Below are 17,048 nucleotides of genomic sequence, written 5' to 3'. Positions count from 1 at the left end.
TGAGAACCCCTGTCTTGTTCATCGGGCACTCGCCTTTCCTTAAATATTCCTAAACTCCACAAATTCATAGGATGGCTTGGGGTGGGTAATGGTCTAGTGACAGCACATTTCCCTGGCATGTGCAAGGCCCTGCGTACTTTCCTGAGAAGTGCTAAATACGTAAACAAAAATCAAATTCCGAACTCCACAATTTCCACTTTTGATTAGGAGTTGAGATGGCAGTGTTCTCTAAACATGGTCCAGAATATTTACTTCAGAAAAATTAGAGGGGCCACCTTTCTGCTCACCTTCCATGTGGTGGGTGAACTCAAATCCTGCAACTAGACCATAGCCTCTAATGTTTGCTGAGAACTTGTTCCTAGCATCGATGAGATCTTGACCCTGGCATGTTTGGTCTCACCTTATGTCACTGAGAGTATGCCCACTGAACCAGCCTGGGCAAGTTCTTGGGCATTCCTCCGTTCCTGCAGGGCGAAAGGCAAGGCCCTTGCTCTAAGCTTCTGTCCTTCCGTTATTCTATCTGAGATGCTCAGCACTTGGGGTGAGGACACTCTCATAACTCACTCCCTCTTTCATTTTACTCTAAACCATTCATCACCAGGGCTGTTGAGGACCTCCGGGTGATTAAATAACACCCTGTCATTGCTGCCATGTTGCCCGGGTTCTCTTCTTCCTTACAGAGTGTTGATCACAACACTTGTATTTTATGAGTTGTTTCTTCCCCCCAGTATGACATAGCCCTCCTGAGGACACACCAAGTTTTACCTCACTTCCTCACCTCTGGAACTGAGTTTAGGACAAAGTAGTAAATTTATAGGTGAGCTAAATGTAAAAGGCTTACTTTCATTGAATAATATTTGTTTATTCACTGAACAAGCATTTATTGAATATCTCACCTTAGCAAACATTGACTGGCATGCTGGGAAGTATTTCCTATGCTTGATGAGAAGTCTGATATTCTCAAGACCTACAGTTATAAAGATATATTTGTCCTCTGATAAATGATACCAAAGTAAGATTAACGAGGTAGTGGAGAGTTCATTTGATAGAATCAGAGAAGGCAAGCAAAGTTTCTCTGAGGAAGCACAGTTGAACTGCGATATGAGATATAACACTACCTGGACTGTCCCCTCAAGGTTGGTATATTTCATTATCTGTAAACTTTACTCTTAAACAGCACACTAAAGACTCAGTAGAAGTCTCAGTTTGTAAAGTACTTGCCATGCCAGCATGAGGACCTGAGTTCAAGTCCCAACACCCACCCCTGTCAAAAACCATGCATGGTCACACGCACTTATATTCCTTGTGCCAAGGAGGTGCACAAGGAGGTACACAAGAAGATCCTTGAGCCTAATTAATTTTCCAGCATGGTCCAATCAGTGTGCTTCAAGTCTCATCTGTTTCAGGAATAATGATAGTAATAACTCCTAAGGAACAATATTCAAAGTGTGTCTCTGGCCTCCAAGTATACACATAAGCATCTCACACATGCCTGCATGTACACACACAGAAATGGGGAAAATGTACACTAGGATTTCACTGGAAGTAATGGTATCCGTGCTAAAGTCGCTGGGGTAGGAGCTTTGCACAAAAGTACCAGTCAGTTTACTCTTTCAACATACAAAGAGTATAAATTGAATCAAAGACTACATCTACTTCATCTATTGACAAAAGGCTTAACATGTGACACAGCCCATGTAACAAGCTTTTAGTGTCAGATGATACGCATATACATGGTTTCTATACATTCCTTGCTTTTTATGTGCTTGTACTTATTTTATTCCAACATGAGGGTAGTTTCATGAATTTTTATACTTTTCCATAACAATGTCCCAAGTCAAAACATGTTTAAAATGTATTAGTGAGTACATCAGAGAGGCGCACACAGCAGGATGGAAGAAGAAGCTGTTGTGTTGGCTTCAGATGCTGTGTGATGATATTCATAGTTTTTGAGGTAGTGGAAGTTGGACGTCGGCTTCATTGATAGATTTCAAAGGTTTTGTTTGTTAGCCAAAGGATGCTGATTCTGACAGAGAGGCGGGCAAGGAGGGTGGCTCAAGCCCCAGACAAGGTGCATTTGACATATCATAGAATTACTTTACCTAAAATTCAAATAATCAAGAATACAGTTTGGCCTCACAGATTAAAGATAACAGATGACAGAAACATGTATTTTACATAACCAAATATAGGTATTTTTAAAGATTTACATTGGTTCTATGTTCCACCATATTTACAGTTTTAGTGCTCTATTAATTATGTTACTTATATTCAAATGGTTAGAAATTGGACTTTGGGAGAAGTCACCATAGGATTGACCTTTATTTTTATTAGCAAAAAACTAAACACTGTTAATTCATTTCTAAATCTCAGCTAATTATACTATAGGATAATTTAGATATTAATGTAATCAAAAAACCAGTCCTTATATAATTTTAATATGAAGCATTAACCCAAATAATTATGTATCTACAGCTTCCTTAGAGCTGTAAATGGATTTCAAGTTTAATTTAAAAACTATATTTTTTATCCAGATTCAAATTATACCGAATATATATGATAAACGCACCCTCCCATACACACACACACACACACACACACACACACACACACTTGAAACTTGTTACTATGAAAGCTAGTTTGCTAAAGTAGGAGTTTAAGATAAGCAGTCATAGCAACATGATGAATTGAAAGCACATATTATCATCTTCATTTGTAGCTTCATTACAGGAAGTTGGTATTATTTTATCATAAAGAAACACACTAAGAAAGATATTATATATTGTGAACAATGTTCTTTAAATCTAATTATAAAAGTACTTAATAAATATAAAAAGTGACAGAAACATTCAGTTGCTTGGGGTATGTGAATGTCAGTGGCTTTGACAATTAGGATCATCTACCATTGCCAACGTCCCCATGAATATGTTTTCAGATGATGTGACAAAGTTTATCATCTCGAGTTCCTTAGCTCAGGAGTGATATGGTCCTAATCTTTTAATCAATGTGGAGTTTTGAATGTGTTGTCTGCTTTTCTCTGTCATTTAAGAAGGACTCTGTATGTTCTGAGGCCATAATCACTAAAACTTGGTTCTAGAATAAATTATCTCTTATTCTCTGAGGGGTGGGGAGGAGAGAGAGAGAGAGAGAGAGAGAGAGAGAGAGAGAGAGAGAGAGAGAGAGAGAGAGAGATGTTCAGAATGTAGGTGTCATTCTTTTATATTTTTAAATAATGTCTATACAATGGCAAGTGCATTTCTAAAAAACAACTAGATTCTACACTGCACTTTTTGATTAGTCGTTATTTGCTATAATTATAGATTGTCGTCCAGCACTTCTCTGCTATGTGGAAGTTACTAGGGTTAGTAATGCTTCAAAAGTCAGCATGCACACACACATGATTTTTGGAAAGTACTTGATTAATTTCAATGAACATTTATATCCACTCTTACTTGATAATACAACTGCTGCTGCTGGCTCTAGGATAATAAAGATTGCCATGATTTATCCCCATTTTCAAAATAAAAGACTGGCTTAGAAGGACAGGACAGGGCTAAGTGACATTCCCCAAACCACAAAATACATGTAAGTAACATTCCTGGCACATTGAGTCCTCTCGGTAAAGTCTGGTGATTTTAATCCTCTCCCATGTGTTCAGTTTCCTTCCCTTCTGAGTACATTGTAGTTTCAGTGTTAAGAAATATGATTATTTGGATGGAACAGATTGCAAGCATCCCTTGTCAGGGAGCTGTAAATACCCACCGTATTGTTCAGCACACAGAGAAAAGTATGGGCAATCCACATTTGTTTTCACATGCTCTTCATAGAAGGGAGTGGCAAGAACAATGTTTACAGAGTCCATCTGGAGGGTTGCCAGCAGAGAGGCATATGTTTGTACCCTGTCTTCTTACCGTTCACTTCATCCTTACTGTCTTCTCATCAAGAAAAATAAAACCCTTCAAACCACTTAGTTGGAAAGAACTCTGTGTTTTTGTAAGCTAATAAAAAAGGTAATAGGATGATTTTAATTTGTAATCTGGAATGAGAGATATGTGTTAGAGATAGTATCTTCTCTTTTTAAAACAATTGTCCATTCCTTAAGAATTCCAAGCATGCATGTATACAATGGATTTTGATTACTGCATATCCCTTGCTCCATTTTCTTTGATAACTTCTTCTGTCTGTTCCTTTCTTGACTTCAGGTCGTCTTCCGGGTCTTTCTTGTTTGTTTGCTCTATAACTCACCAAATAGAATATTCCCAATGTATGGCAGGGAAGCATCTCGGGGTAACAGCCCTGTAGAAAACTGACTCTCCCTCCATCACTGCATCAGTTACCAATAACTCCTTAGCGAAGGGATGGGCTATCATGAACCTCTCCCATATCTCTTCTGGAATGTTGGCTGGTCTTATCTGATGTGGGACTTATACGGCACCCAGGGCTGTTGTAAGCTCATAGGTGTAGTGTCCAGAAGACACAAGTTCACAGCACTCCTCCCCATCCTTCAACCATTATAACCTGTACATTTCCCTTCTCTACAATATTCTCTGAGCCTTGGGCAGAGGAAGTGTGAGACCGATGTCCCATTTAGGGACAAGCAATCTCCAGTCAACCTTTCTCCTTTGACTGGTTGTGGGTCTCTGTATTAACCGAAGTTCACTATAAAAAGGAGCTTCTCTGATGAGGTGTGTGAGCTGTAGTAATCTGTATGTATATATGGCCAAGTATCCAGAGGACAGCTTGGTGCTATGACCATTTAACACAATAACAGTTGTAGTTTCTCCTTAGGGCCCAGCCCTCCCCAGTCAATGATTCTTGGCCAGGTTTATAGTGGCAAATGTAATGCAGAGACTTTGGCATTTGGAAGAGCCAACACAGCTTTCTTTATTGGGCTTCATGCTTGCAACACATCATTAGCAGCACCAGGGTTTGCAGGCCTGGTCTCTGTGTATAAATGGAGGATTCTCTTCATTTTGGAGGAACCAACACTGCTTTCTTCATTAGGCCTCATGAAGGATACGCAGCAGCAGCAGCAGCAGCAGCAGCACTAGGCTTTGCAGGCCTGTTCTCTGCTACTGTTCGGGTTGGTTCCAGGGAGTGTTAGACAGTTTGGATAAAAACAGGCCCTTTGAATGCCAGTCCAGCTGTGCTGGATGGAGACCCCATCAGTGGAAGGCGTACAGTCCATCCTTTATGTGATCTCACCCGGCCTTCTCAAGGACCATGTTTACTCAGGTCTTTTCACCACCGTTCAGTCATTTGTCAGGAAAGTTTAGCAGTAGGTTTCTTTCCAAATGAAATAGAATTGCATTTTTGAACCCAAATACGTTGCTTCATAACCTTGTTTATTTAACATGTACGGTGTGCCAGAAATGTACAGAAAGTCTTAAAAATATAGACATTTTCCCCTGTATCAACTAGACCTCAAAACAGATGTGATTTCAATACCAGTCTGAGGAAATTATATTTGTTCTATGTTATCTATTAACAAAACCAAACAGATGTGCCTTTTTACAAAGAGAAGTATGTACAGCGTATGGTCAAATTTGTCCCGTAAGTTTTCTCCACAGGAGACAGGCTCTAAGATTTGTAATGCATTCCTCCCTTTAATTCCTAATTGATGCCTCATATGCTGTCATATGATATTATTCAATTTCCTTCTGGTCTGAAACAAAGGAAGATCTAAGAGACCAGTTCTGTAGGCCAGTTCAAGCTGCTCGGCTCCATACAAGTTAGACGTGTTGAAACACTGGAGGAGTAAAGCTGGCAGCTTGTGCTTTGCCTGTGTTGACAGACATGTGGACACAACTGTAAGCGGGCCAGCCACAGGGCTCACAGGCAGGATTTCTAAATCCCAGATACCTCTATCACTTGCTTATACTCTCGGGAGAAAATAAAACAATTGACAGACTTTCGTTGGCCATTTAGTAAAGATACATATGTTTCTTTGAATGTTGAAAGCATCAGGGCTGTGTTTGTCTTTGTTCCATCAACATTTATTTGAAAAAACTCTTGTGAGGCAATGTCTGTGCTCTAGTCCCACAGATTCTGACATCCTGACTCCTTTGTCTGTGGGGGTGTGTACATCTGTCTTTCCGACTGCTGTACATATGCACGTATATTTAGATATGCGTGGTCCTGAGCATAAACTCCCAGGTCCTAGCAAGATTCCCTCTTAAAGCTCCTTTAACAAAAACAGTCTCATCAAGAACATATCTTCAGAGCTTGATTGAAAAGTGTTGGTGGCTGGAAAGTGATTGGAATTAAAGGCAGCCACAGTTACAGCTTCCGGATGCTTTCCATGCCTTGTTTGCCTATTGTTTTATACATGTGGAGGGGTTTGGTTTAGGTTGGTTGGTTGGTTGGTTGGTTGGTTGGTTGGTTGGTTGGTTGGTTTGGGCAGTAAGAACATTGCCATTTCTGCATACAGGCTGCTGGAATTTGCTACTAGTTTTGCTATCATGTGATTATTGGTAGTTGCTTATACTCCCTGGCCCTTCATGGCCTCATCTGTATAATATATTCACAGTATTATGTCCATATTGCATGTGATGGTGTGATGAGTATGGAGCAGATAACTTAGGATTGAATTTACAGGTAAATGATATGTTTTTGGTTTAGTCTTTCATCATGCTTCTAAAGAGGATTGGAATTAAGCAATGCCTATTGGCCATAAGAGTACAGCTCCCTTAGCTTCTGCAGGGAAGTAGAGATACATATGGTAGACTCCTTGTTTATCTCAGCATCGTGCATTTTCTGTTGTTCAAAACATAGTGGCTGTTCAGAAGAGAACCGCCTTCTGTCCTGAGATGGACTCACTTGGAGCTCCAGCATGGCTTTGAGTTTACAATCCTCTTCCTTCTCCTTCCCAACTGCGGAGGTTACAGGATATGCAGCCAAGTTCTCTGAACATCTGATATGTTTTAAAGAATTGATTTAACCATGTCATTAGCTACTACTATATATGAAGTACACTTGAAAATTTGGTCTGTAGATTATTAATGAGAACTTTTCCATACCCTTTAAACTATTGGACAACATTAACACACACACACACACACACACACACACACACACACACTTGAAGCAACCTGTAACATGGTTTGCCTGAATCTACATGTAGAACTTTTGAAATCTAAAATGTTTCTTATTGGAAACTTTGTCTGCCTATCATAGCACTATTAGTGAAGGATGGAAGTCAATCTGAATAGCATATTGTATAAGATCCAATTGCATAGTTCTAACCTATGGAATGTTTTATTTGGAAAAAGCAGAATTAAAGCAAGGTTTTATACCACAGTAATCATTTTTGACTTACACAAGAGGGGAGAGAGAGAGAGAGAGAGAGAGAGAGAGAGAGAGAGAGAGAGAGAATGAACGAACAGATAATCACCTCTGAAATACCACCTAAAGGTGAAATCTTAGGAGACCCTCGGGTCCTGTGGCCTGGCCTAATTGCCTTCATGACTTGTACTGTCACAGGGACCCTGGAAGTCAGTATTTGTGCATGGTATTTTCTTTAGAGTAGGTGAAATTCACTTGTTTCTTTGCATAGTTTTTTTTTTTACATCTTTTGCATATACATTGTTCTCACTACCCTCCTGAATTAAGAAGTCCTTCTAAAGGAATGGGAGGAGGAAAGCAAAGGAGGGAGGGAGGGAGGAAGTGAAGGAGGAAGGGGCTGTCATCTGTGTCTTACACATATCTAGATCATGTTCACTGTACACTGTATGTTACATGTTCACTGTGAACTGAATGAATAGAATATAAGGATGAAGAGGAAGACCTGTGAACAAGACAACATTTCTGATATTGTGAAAACATTTCGTAGTAATATGTCAGTGGGATAAAGAGAACATAAAGTAACACGGGCTGAAGTCAGCTCAGCGGTGCCACCTTGACGTATACAGACCCACGGTTTTAATTTCTAGTCTCTCACTCTCTCATACACACACACACACACACACACACACACACACACACACTCCCACTGAAATAAAGGATTAAAAATATGAAGGAGACATAGGTGATGGAAATGGACAATATGAAAACCTACTTAATAATGAGCTGAAGCTCCTTCCTGGATACACAGTAATGCAACCATTTGAATATACACCCTACATGTCACAGTTGTAATAAAAGGATATGAGAGCATGCAAAAACAAAGTGGAGGAGGGTCGCAAAAATCACCTAACTGATTGAAGATCACTCGGGTTTTATAGAAATTGTTTGCTTATTTTGAGAAAGAAATGAGTTTAACATGTTTAGCCTAGGTTCAGAGGATCCCTCTCAAATTAGAAAAAAAAAAAGCTATGGCTATATAAAAAATAATTTTTTAGTGCTAAAAGTCTATTAGAATCTACTTATGAAAAGGATTTCGTTCAAGGTGGTGTTCTCTTTAGTCATCAGACATTTTATTTTATTTTCAAGAGCTAATATAGCTCTTAAATATTTGCAGTTTTATTACTTAAATAAATATAGCCTATATGGTAACTAAAAATAATTAAGAAAAAAAACAAAAACAAAAAAACAAGAACTCCCTGAAACTTATGTGTTGTATCCTAAATCAAGAAAAATGTCATTTTGATGAGTATTTCCAACCCGTGGAAAAATTAAATGAAGCCATTTTAAATGTATGGCAGTTTAAGTCGATGAAGTAGAGAAACTAACAATAATACAAATGTTAAGCAGAAGGAACAAAATACTAAGTCCTTTAGCTAGACCCTGAAAAAGAATACTTTAACTAGGAATAGCACAAAACAAGGTTCTGTTCAAAATGGCAGCAACCTTATTTGCTTTGCTCTCTAAACCAAGTCACAAAATATGCTTATGAAGAATAGAAGCACCCATTAGTATATGATAAACCCAGAAAGCATCTGTAACTCCAAGTCACTGAACACTGAAGATGTCATAAAGACCTAAAAACAGAGAAAGCAAACCCCATATGCCTGTCAAGGGGGCTGGCAACGGAAAGCAGGCATGATTTGCTCTGCAGAACTCCAGCTAGGCTTGGCATTGGACTCATTAGTGCAATTACTGAAGAAGGGCAAGGTGGAAAGAGGTGAATTGAAAGTGTATTGATCAAAACCATCGTATTATTTTCTTGTTTCTATCCATTGCTATGTCCAGAGCTTATGGGAGACAGAAAGTACATGCCCTGGAAAAGAGCCTTGGTGATGCCCTAGTGCAGACAGCACAGGCCTTCTGGTGGGGATCAAGTGTGGAGACTGAGTTGTGGAAGTGTTGACACTACTCAGAAATTGCACAGTCTACTCATAAAGCAGAACCTACCCAACCCAATATAAAGCCAGATGACCACATGATTTGTCTATAGACATCACTTGAATTACTCTTGAGCCTGTGTTGGTGAATATCAAGCCATAAAATCCTACAAATTTAACAAAATTAAAGTTGGGGCTGGAGAGGTGGCTCAGTGGTTAAGAGCACGACTGCTCTTCCAAAGGTCCTGAGTTCAAATCCCAGCAACCACACAGTGACTCACAACCATCCATAATGAGATCTGACGCCTTCTTCTGGCGTGTCTGAAGACAGCTACAGTGTACTTAGATAATAATAATTTAAAAAAAAAAAAAAACAAAGTTAAAGTTGTTTTACTCACATTAATCCCAGTGTGGTGGGCAGCTTTCACCTGTCCTAGAGCTGACTCTCTGGAGCTTGTGGCTCCTGACATCCTTGGGACGCGCACTGCGATGAAAGAGCCTGGGAATCTAACTGCTAAGTCCTGTGACAGCCCCAGCCCATTGTTCGTGAAAGGTGTCAGACATCACATGGTGGCCACTAACTTATCTGCAGCTCTAACATGTATGCCCGACTCTTGTATCACCTTCAGGTTTCATTTTAATTAAAGTTAATTTCAAATTCAAAAGCTAACACTGGTCACCCATGTATACACCATCTTTGGCTCAAGGCTGTTCTAACCACTGAGCCTCTGGAAGGTAGTAAATCCTGGAGCATTCCTGCTTGTCAGTTATATTGGTGGATTGTCACAGGACCAGCTATTCAATGATTTTTGTAATAAATCATTGATGTATAATCAACAATCTCATGCCTCCCTTACAAATGTTTGATTTCAGACATTTCTTCTGTTCTCTGAGAACTGCTCTGCATTTTCTTTTTGCCTAAAAATAATTGTTGAGAACGCTTTTCTTCCTAATAACAACATTTGAGAGTGTCTAATATGTTTCATACAAATGTAACTGCAAACTCATCTTTTTCTCACTATTACCTGATGGTTAATTTCTGGTGTTCACTGAAGCAATTTTGTAAATTAATGAAAATATGAAATACTCTATAGAAATTTTCATAGGGTGTCAGTTGAAAGCAAATTATCTAGGAAGCCTTTTAAAGGAGTCAGGTTGGCAAATGTGTCTCATATATTTTGTGAAAGGATATAATTCTGATTTAAAGATCTATTGAAAATATTTATTCTTATTTGACTACAAATGTATAGTTTAATCTGTTTGTGGTGTGTCTTGTTTTCAGTATTTAGATTCTGAGAATATGAGTTTTTCTTTGAGTTCCCTTATGGTTTGTTTCATTCTTTTCCTAGAGTACCCGAGTGGCCTTAGACCATCTGGAGTCTGTGCCTGAGAAACTGAGCCTGCTAGAGGATTTCAAAGACTTCAGAGTGAGGAAGAGTTGCCTTGTCTCTTTCGTTATTTTTGTCTGAGTTAGAACACTTGACATCTTCCTGATGTGCAAGAAAACTCGTGGAAAGGGGAGGAAGTTCTGAAAAACACTGGGGACTTTTAACAGTGCCACCTTACCAGAGTTCACTGACATTTGTGAAGTCAGGACTGAAAATAGCCAAATTTTTGTATTAATATTACATAGGAAAATAGAAACATCTATCTTACTATTAGTAATGTACTTCTTCCTTTAAAGCTGTACTGACAATCTAGAAGATTCTAAGAATTCAAGGGGGGAGGGGTGACACATTCAGTCACAACAGTAAAACAGACATACATTCTGTTTTAGGGACACCCCATTTCATGGTTATTCCTCTACCATGGCTTGTGAAATCAAGTTCATAATAGTTTAGAGTTCATTTCTTCATATGACCCCTGAGGCTTGCAAATGTACAGTATAACCATAGCAAGCTATAGCTGACTACAGTATCAACATACTAGATATAAGTAAAAGCTCAAAGCTAAATTGATACAGGGCTCATGTTGTAAACATGTAGCCTCTTACTTCAAATTGGCCCTAAAATTACTAAAAATATGACTTATATTTAAGTTCCCTTTGAATATAGCATATCATTTGATTATACAGTTAAGTAGGAAATGTCAGCAAGCAACAACCTGGGTGTGTAGTAATCACAAGTATGATATAGATCTCATACAAAAATACAGTGATTATTTTTGATGGTTCAATAGCTAAACATTTTTTTTCAGCATGATCTAAAAGTGGTTTGACACATCCTGAAGCTAGCCAGTTGCAGATAGGGTAAAACAAGTGTTCCTTGTTACTTTACTAGTAACAAAGTGTTGATTTTCTCTCAAGATATAAATATGTATTTACAGTTTGAAACCCTGTCTGTTAGAAAACCAGCATACAGGACCGTGTTACTTCTCTTCTTCCTTATATGACCCACTATCCACCACCATTACTTTTCTTTCCTCTGTAGGAATACGTGTCATTCAGATGAATGGAGGATGGGCAAAAATCAGATGCTAATCTTAGACCAGGGCAAGCCTATGGAGTTAGCCTTCCAGTAACAGCTCACTCACTCGCCCCCCCCCCCCCAGTGCTCTTTCTGAACAGAACGCTTATGAGTGTAGCTCAGAGTGGTGTTCTCTTATCAGAAGGTCTATTATCGTTACCCAAAGTCTAGCAATTGTCTGTAAGCCTAGCTTACACATGCACAGACTCCAATATGAGGATACACTTAAATTGAATTTTTCTGGGCAAATGTATTTTCAGGTTCAGAATTGTGCTTTGATTCATTAAAAGTGAAACCTTTGTCCTGAAAATGGGCATAATTGGTAGCTAGTTTTATTATCACACATAGTAAGCATTTTTATAATTATAATATAGATATTATTTCACAGGGTAGCAAACAGCAAGGAAAACAAAATATATTATGTTTTTTTTTAATATTCAGATATATTTTCCCTACTTTACGTAAGAGGAAATTGAAGCTTAGAGTATATAAGTTAGCTTTGAGTGAGATCTAATTTGTCTCTTCTTTTCACTGTTGCCTCTATCTTGAAACCCAGTCTACATGTTGTGTGCACCCAAAAGCCATCTATACAGTTTAAAATAGCTCATTTAAATCTCTTTCATGAAATAACTAGATACAGCCTTAAGTGAAAATATAGAAATCCCAATATCATTAAACATGGATTATACTTACACGTGTACACATACATATACATGTGCACATATACATGTTCATATATGTATACATATTAGATACCTTTCTATAACTCAGAGTAATGTAAGCAAGAATTCAAAGACCTATGTGTTCATCTAAGTTCAAGTTCTTGTCCCAGCCGGCTGAATGTCTCAGGGATTACTTAATGTAAACTGAAGGACATGAGCACTACCACCTGTCTGGGTCCTTCCCACGCTACGACCACAAAAATGAACTCTGCAAGTGTACTTACTTGTTGATAGTCCCATAGTTGTGACTGCATAGAAACTCTGTCCTATTTTGATACACTTGACTTTATCCTTGCTTGAGTGTGGTGTGTCCTCTTGCCCTCCTCCTGTCTCTTCCTCTTCTCTTAACCCCATTTTGGGAAGAGCAAAGGAAATATGGATGTCTCTGCCATCTGTATTTACACATCACTTACTTGATACGGTGGAAAGGATGCGGCACTGGGTTCCAACCTAAGTCTGCCACAGATCTGGCCAAAGCAGTCATAACTCCAAGGGCCTCTGACTCTCTTTCCTTTTCCCTTTCCTCATGAACATGAAAACCTTGGAACTGGAATTCCAATTCTTCTTCCTGCTTGGACCATCAGTGAAATGAAAGTTCTTTGGAAGTATTTCAGACTCTACCTACCATAGATAACTGTACACACCAAAATCATTTACCCTCATTTTCTTCCAAGTTGTCCCTCAAATATTAAATGTCTAAGTGATTATCACAGCTAATTGCCATGTTCCTTCTTTCCCCTGAAAATGAAGGGAAGATTAAAAACAAAAGTTCCTGAACATGTTGCTTTCTTAATTTGTTTTCTGAATTTGTATGGTTATGAAGACTAATTAAATATTTAATTTAAAAATATATGCAATCCATACACCTTCCCAGCTGTGGAGCAATTGGTAATTGTAAGCAGTTGGACTGGGTCAGTTTCTCTAAGTATATCACACCCATCTTATCATTGTGGTCAAGCACAGTGCGGCCATTCTTCCCATTTTCTTGGTCACCTCTTTTTTCCTATATGTATCTTTCTAACTACTGACTGCAGTTACCTCCCCATATGTCAATATTTCCTTACCATAATTTCAATCCCTGGTTTGTTTGTTTGTTTAATAACTGTGAGTACATTGTCGCTCTCTTCAGACACACCAGAAGAGGCCATCAGATCCCATTACAGATGGTTGTGAGCCACCGTGTGGTTGCTGGGAACTGAAGTCAGGCCTCTGGAAGAGCAGCCATTTGCTCTTAACAGCTAAGACATCTCTCCAGCCCCTTCAATCACTGAGTTTTCTTTCATCTACCAATTTCCAACCTTTTGTTGCTTTTTTTCCAGGGTTCCTCCAGTTTATCTGAGAAAACTGATGGCAGGTACTCTAAATACAGCCTACACGGAGATTCTGTTCAACAGCGCCGAGATGACACCAAGCCCAGAATCAAGAGCTTTAGGGTAATATTCCTCATATTCTTTTGGGGGTTCAGAATGCTTGGATCATTAACCATCTTAAAGTCCATAACCTGAGAAACAACCGTGGCAGTGTTTGTTTTGGGGTGCTTGGGAAAGAAAAGATTCCATTTCATATATAAAATAATTTTTCAATTCCGTAAACATATGCAAAGATGGGGCTTTTAACTTTGTAACCCTTAAGTCCATGCTATTGTTATGATAGCATGTTGTCTATCTGTGGAAATTGATGCCACCTACAAAATCCTGGGCTGAGAAAACCCTGGTCACTTGGTTGGTCAAAGATATTGTAAATGATTGCCCAGCTTCATGGATAAAACAAGTGGCTCTCAGCATTCAAGTCCCCTTGAGGTCCAGTATCCTGTGCTATTAATCCTGTAGCCTTGGCATATCTAAGTACTCTCTTATGTGGGCAAATTCCTCACTAGGACTTCTGATACATAAGTACATGAGAACATTTGATTGTATTGACAGAAAGTGTACCATTCCTAATTCTGCCCCAATATCCTTTGAGGGCAGACAGCTGAACCCAGTTGGCCCTGAATGAACTTAGTCCAGAACCAAGTATATTGACTTGAACATTGTGACATTCAGGCAGGGTAATTTTTGTTGTAGGAGCTATATTATTCATTATAGGATGGTTGGCAACATCCCTACCCTCTAATTGTGATATCCAAAAGGATCTCTAGGAATTGCCATATAACTCCATGGCCAAATTACTGCCCCAATACACACACACACACACACACACACACACACACACACACACAGGGGGGGCGGGGGGAGAATGTTGACTCAGAATCCATTTATAGTCAGAGGTGTACTTATAGTACAAAAAAGTCTCTAATACATTAATATTAATGAATTTTCATTATACTGTATGCATTCACTTACTGCAGCCACATATAATTATTACTAAGGAGCCTCCTTCCTCCTAATATAATTGTATGGACTACCCAGTGGATAGAGAGATAGAACTCATTTCAGGAGATTAGCTGTGCTGCATTATTGATGCCCCCACAAGTGAGAGAATTTCTCCTGATTCTGTTATTTTTTAACCAATTTTAAAGTTAGAATTATTAGCTCTAGTGGTAACCTTTTTGTCTTGTATGACAGTTTTTAAATCATCTTCCAACATTCCTATAGAGTCCCATACACTCTGAATTATTCATTTCTCCTTTAATAGAATATGATATGTAGGCAATGGGAGTTAGTCATAATTACTAATTATTGAGTATGATAGAACAGACTCGTATAGGTCTGTTTTTATGCATGTTTTTATGAAGTCATGCCTACTCCTTATAGCAACTGTCATATTCACAGTGTTTGGCCTCCTATATTACTGAAGAAAGGAAGGTTACAGAGTGATTAAATGTTTCAATCGGTATTTAAAACTAAGTCTACTTAGATGCAGTATTCTATGTTCTTGACCACTGTGCTATTACTGAATATGTTTGGACTTCATATCGCTCAAAGTCACAGAATGTAGGGCTATATTTTTAATGTGTTGTAAAAGTTTTCTCCAAAACCACATGACTCTATTGCATAGCCTGTTACCAGTTTAACAGAGGTCTAGATAGACATTAAACATTTAAAACATTATTTCCCAGTGCAGCATGATTTGCTGCCTGGCGAATCTGTGCTATCTGCTGGTGAAAAACTGCTCTAAATCAGTGCAATTTTCATAATAGCATTTGGCAAAGGCATGAATGTTTAACATGTGCAGCAAGTAACCACATAGTTCTGGGTAGAGTTGTGTTTGCAGCTGAAGGCAGCTGAAGGCAAAACCAGTCCTGTGTCTGAGGGGGTTAATCTTTGGTAATATGAGGAAATCAGCTTGAGAACTTTGGAAATAGACGTTATAAGTGCAGAAGAGGCCCACAACATCCCGATGTCCGATGGCCATGTTCCTGAATTAATTCTCTGTAAACATTTTCCCATACTCATCCATCCTTATGATGAGATCATATAGAGATCATCACCAATGTCTACCCTAAATAATGCAGAATCCTGACTGTTTGGTGAGACTGCCTTGCCAGTTATGGACACCAGTAGTCACGTTGGCAATAAATTATGTAAAGAGACTGAAAGAAGTAGCCTGTGATAGTTAGATTTTAGTCAATTTGACATAAGTTAGAATCACCTTAATTGAGAAAAATTCCTGTCCTGACTAGTTTTATGTCAACTTGACACAAACTAGAGTGATCAGAGAGGAGGGAGCCTCAATTGTAAACGTGACTCCATAAAATCTATAGGCTCTTGGAAAGCCTATAGAACATTTACTTAATTAGTGACTGACGTGGGCGGGCTCAGTTCATCATAGATGGGGCCACCCGTTTGCTGCCTATCCTCAGTTCTTTTCTTTCTTTCTTTTTTTTTTTTGTACTTCATTAATTAATTTTATTTATTAAAATCACGTCCCAGTTGCACCCCCTGCAGGGAGTGAAGTGCTTGCTGTGTAAACCTCAGCTTCAGAGTTCGGATTCCCGGATTCCCGGTGCTCACAAGTGCACAGGTCCTGGGTTCTTTAAGAAAGCAGGCTCGGCAGGCCAGTAAGCAGCCCCGCTCAGTGGCATCTGCAGCAACTCCTGTGTCCAGAGTCCTTTCCTGCTTGAGTTCCTGCCCTAACTTCCCGCAGTGACTTTTACCTGGAAGCATAAGAGAAAACCAACCCATTTCTCCCAAAGCTGCTTGAACCTAGTAGAGGAAGAGCCAGTGCTGAAGCTCTGTAGCCACACTCACTTGTAGCCACACTCACTTGTAGCCGCACTCATGTGTAGCCACACTCATATGTAGCCACACTCACATGTAGCCACACTCACGTGTAGCCGCACTCACTTGTAGCCTCACTCACGTGTAGCCGCACTCACTTGTAGCTGGACTCACTTGTAGCCACACTCACTTGTAGCCACACTTACTCACTTGTAGAATGCTATCTAGGGCTTCCTTCTTTCTTTTTTTCGACTTTGAACAATTGCTTTATTTAAGCAGTCAGAAGGAATGTCACAAGTAAAATCACGTGATTTCATGTTCATTTTTTATCATCCAGAATATAAATATGGTTATCATTCTTTATTTACATTTCTTTTTTTTTTTTTTTTGGATTTTTGAGACAGGGTTTCTCTGTATAGCCCTGGCTGTCCTGGAACTCACTTTGTAGACCAGGCTGGCCTCGAACTCAGAAATCCACCT

At 39.1% G+C, this 17,048-nt stretch overlaps 1 protein-coding gene across 1 annotated transcript in view; it reads left to right on the top strand.

The window, feature by feature from the left end:
• Nucleotides 1–17,048, top strand: part of Cep128 (centrosomal protein 128) — a 345,407-nt gene that overhangs the window by 309,319 nt on the left and 19,040 nt on the right. The window contains exons 23-24 of the mRNA XM_021201917.1: nt 10,571–10,648; nt 13,728–13,841. Of these exons, the coding sequence (XP_021057576.1) occupies nt 10,571–10,648; nt 13,728–13,841 (192 nt within the window). The remainder of the gene's footprint in view (nt 1–10,570; nt 10,649–13,727; nt 13,842–17,048) is intronic.

This window comes from Mus pahari, chromosome 7, assembly GCF_900095145.1.
Source record: "Mus pahari chromosome 7, PAHARI_EIJ_v1.1, whole genome shotgun sequence".
In the NCBI taxonomy this organism is placed as follows: domain Eukaryota; kingdom Metazoa; phylum Chordata; class Mammalia; order Rodentia; family Muridae; genus Mus; species Mus pahari.
Note: the sequence above shows the minus strand (reverse complement) of the source record. Positions and strands in the feature narration are given on the sequence as shown.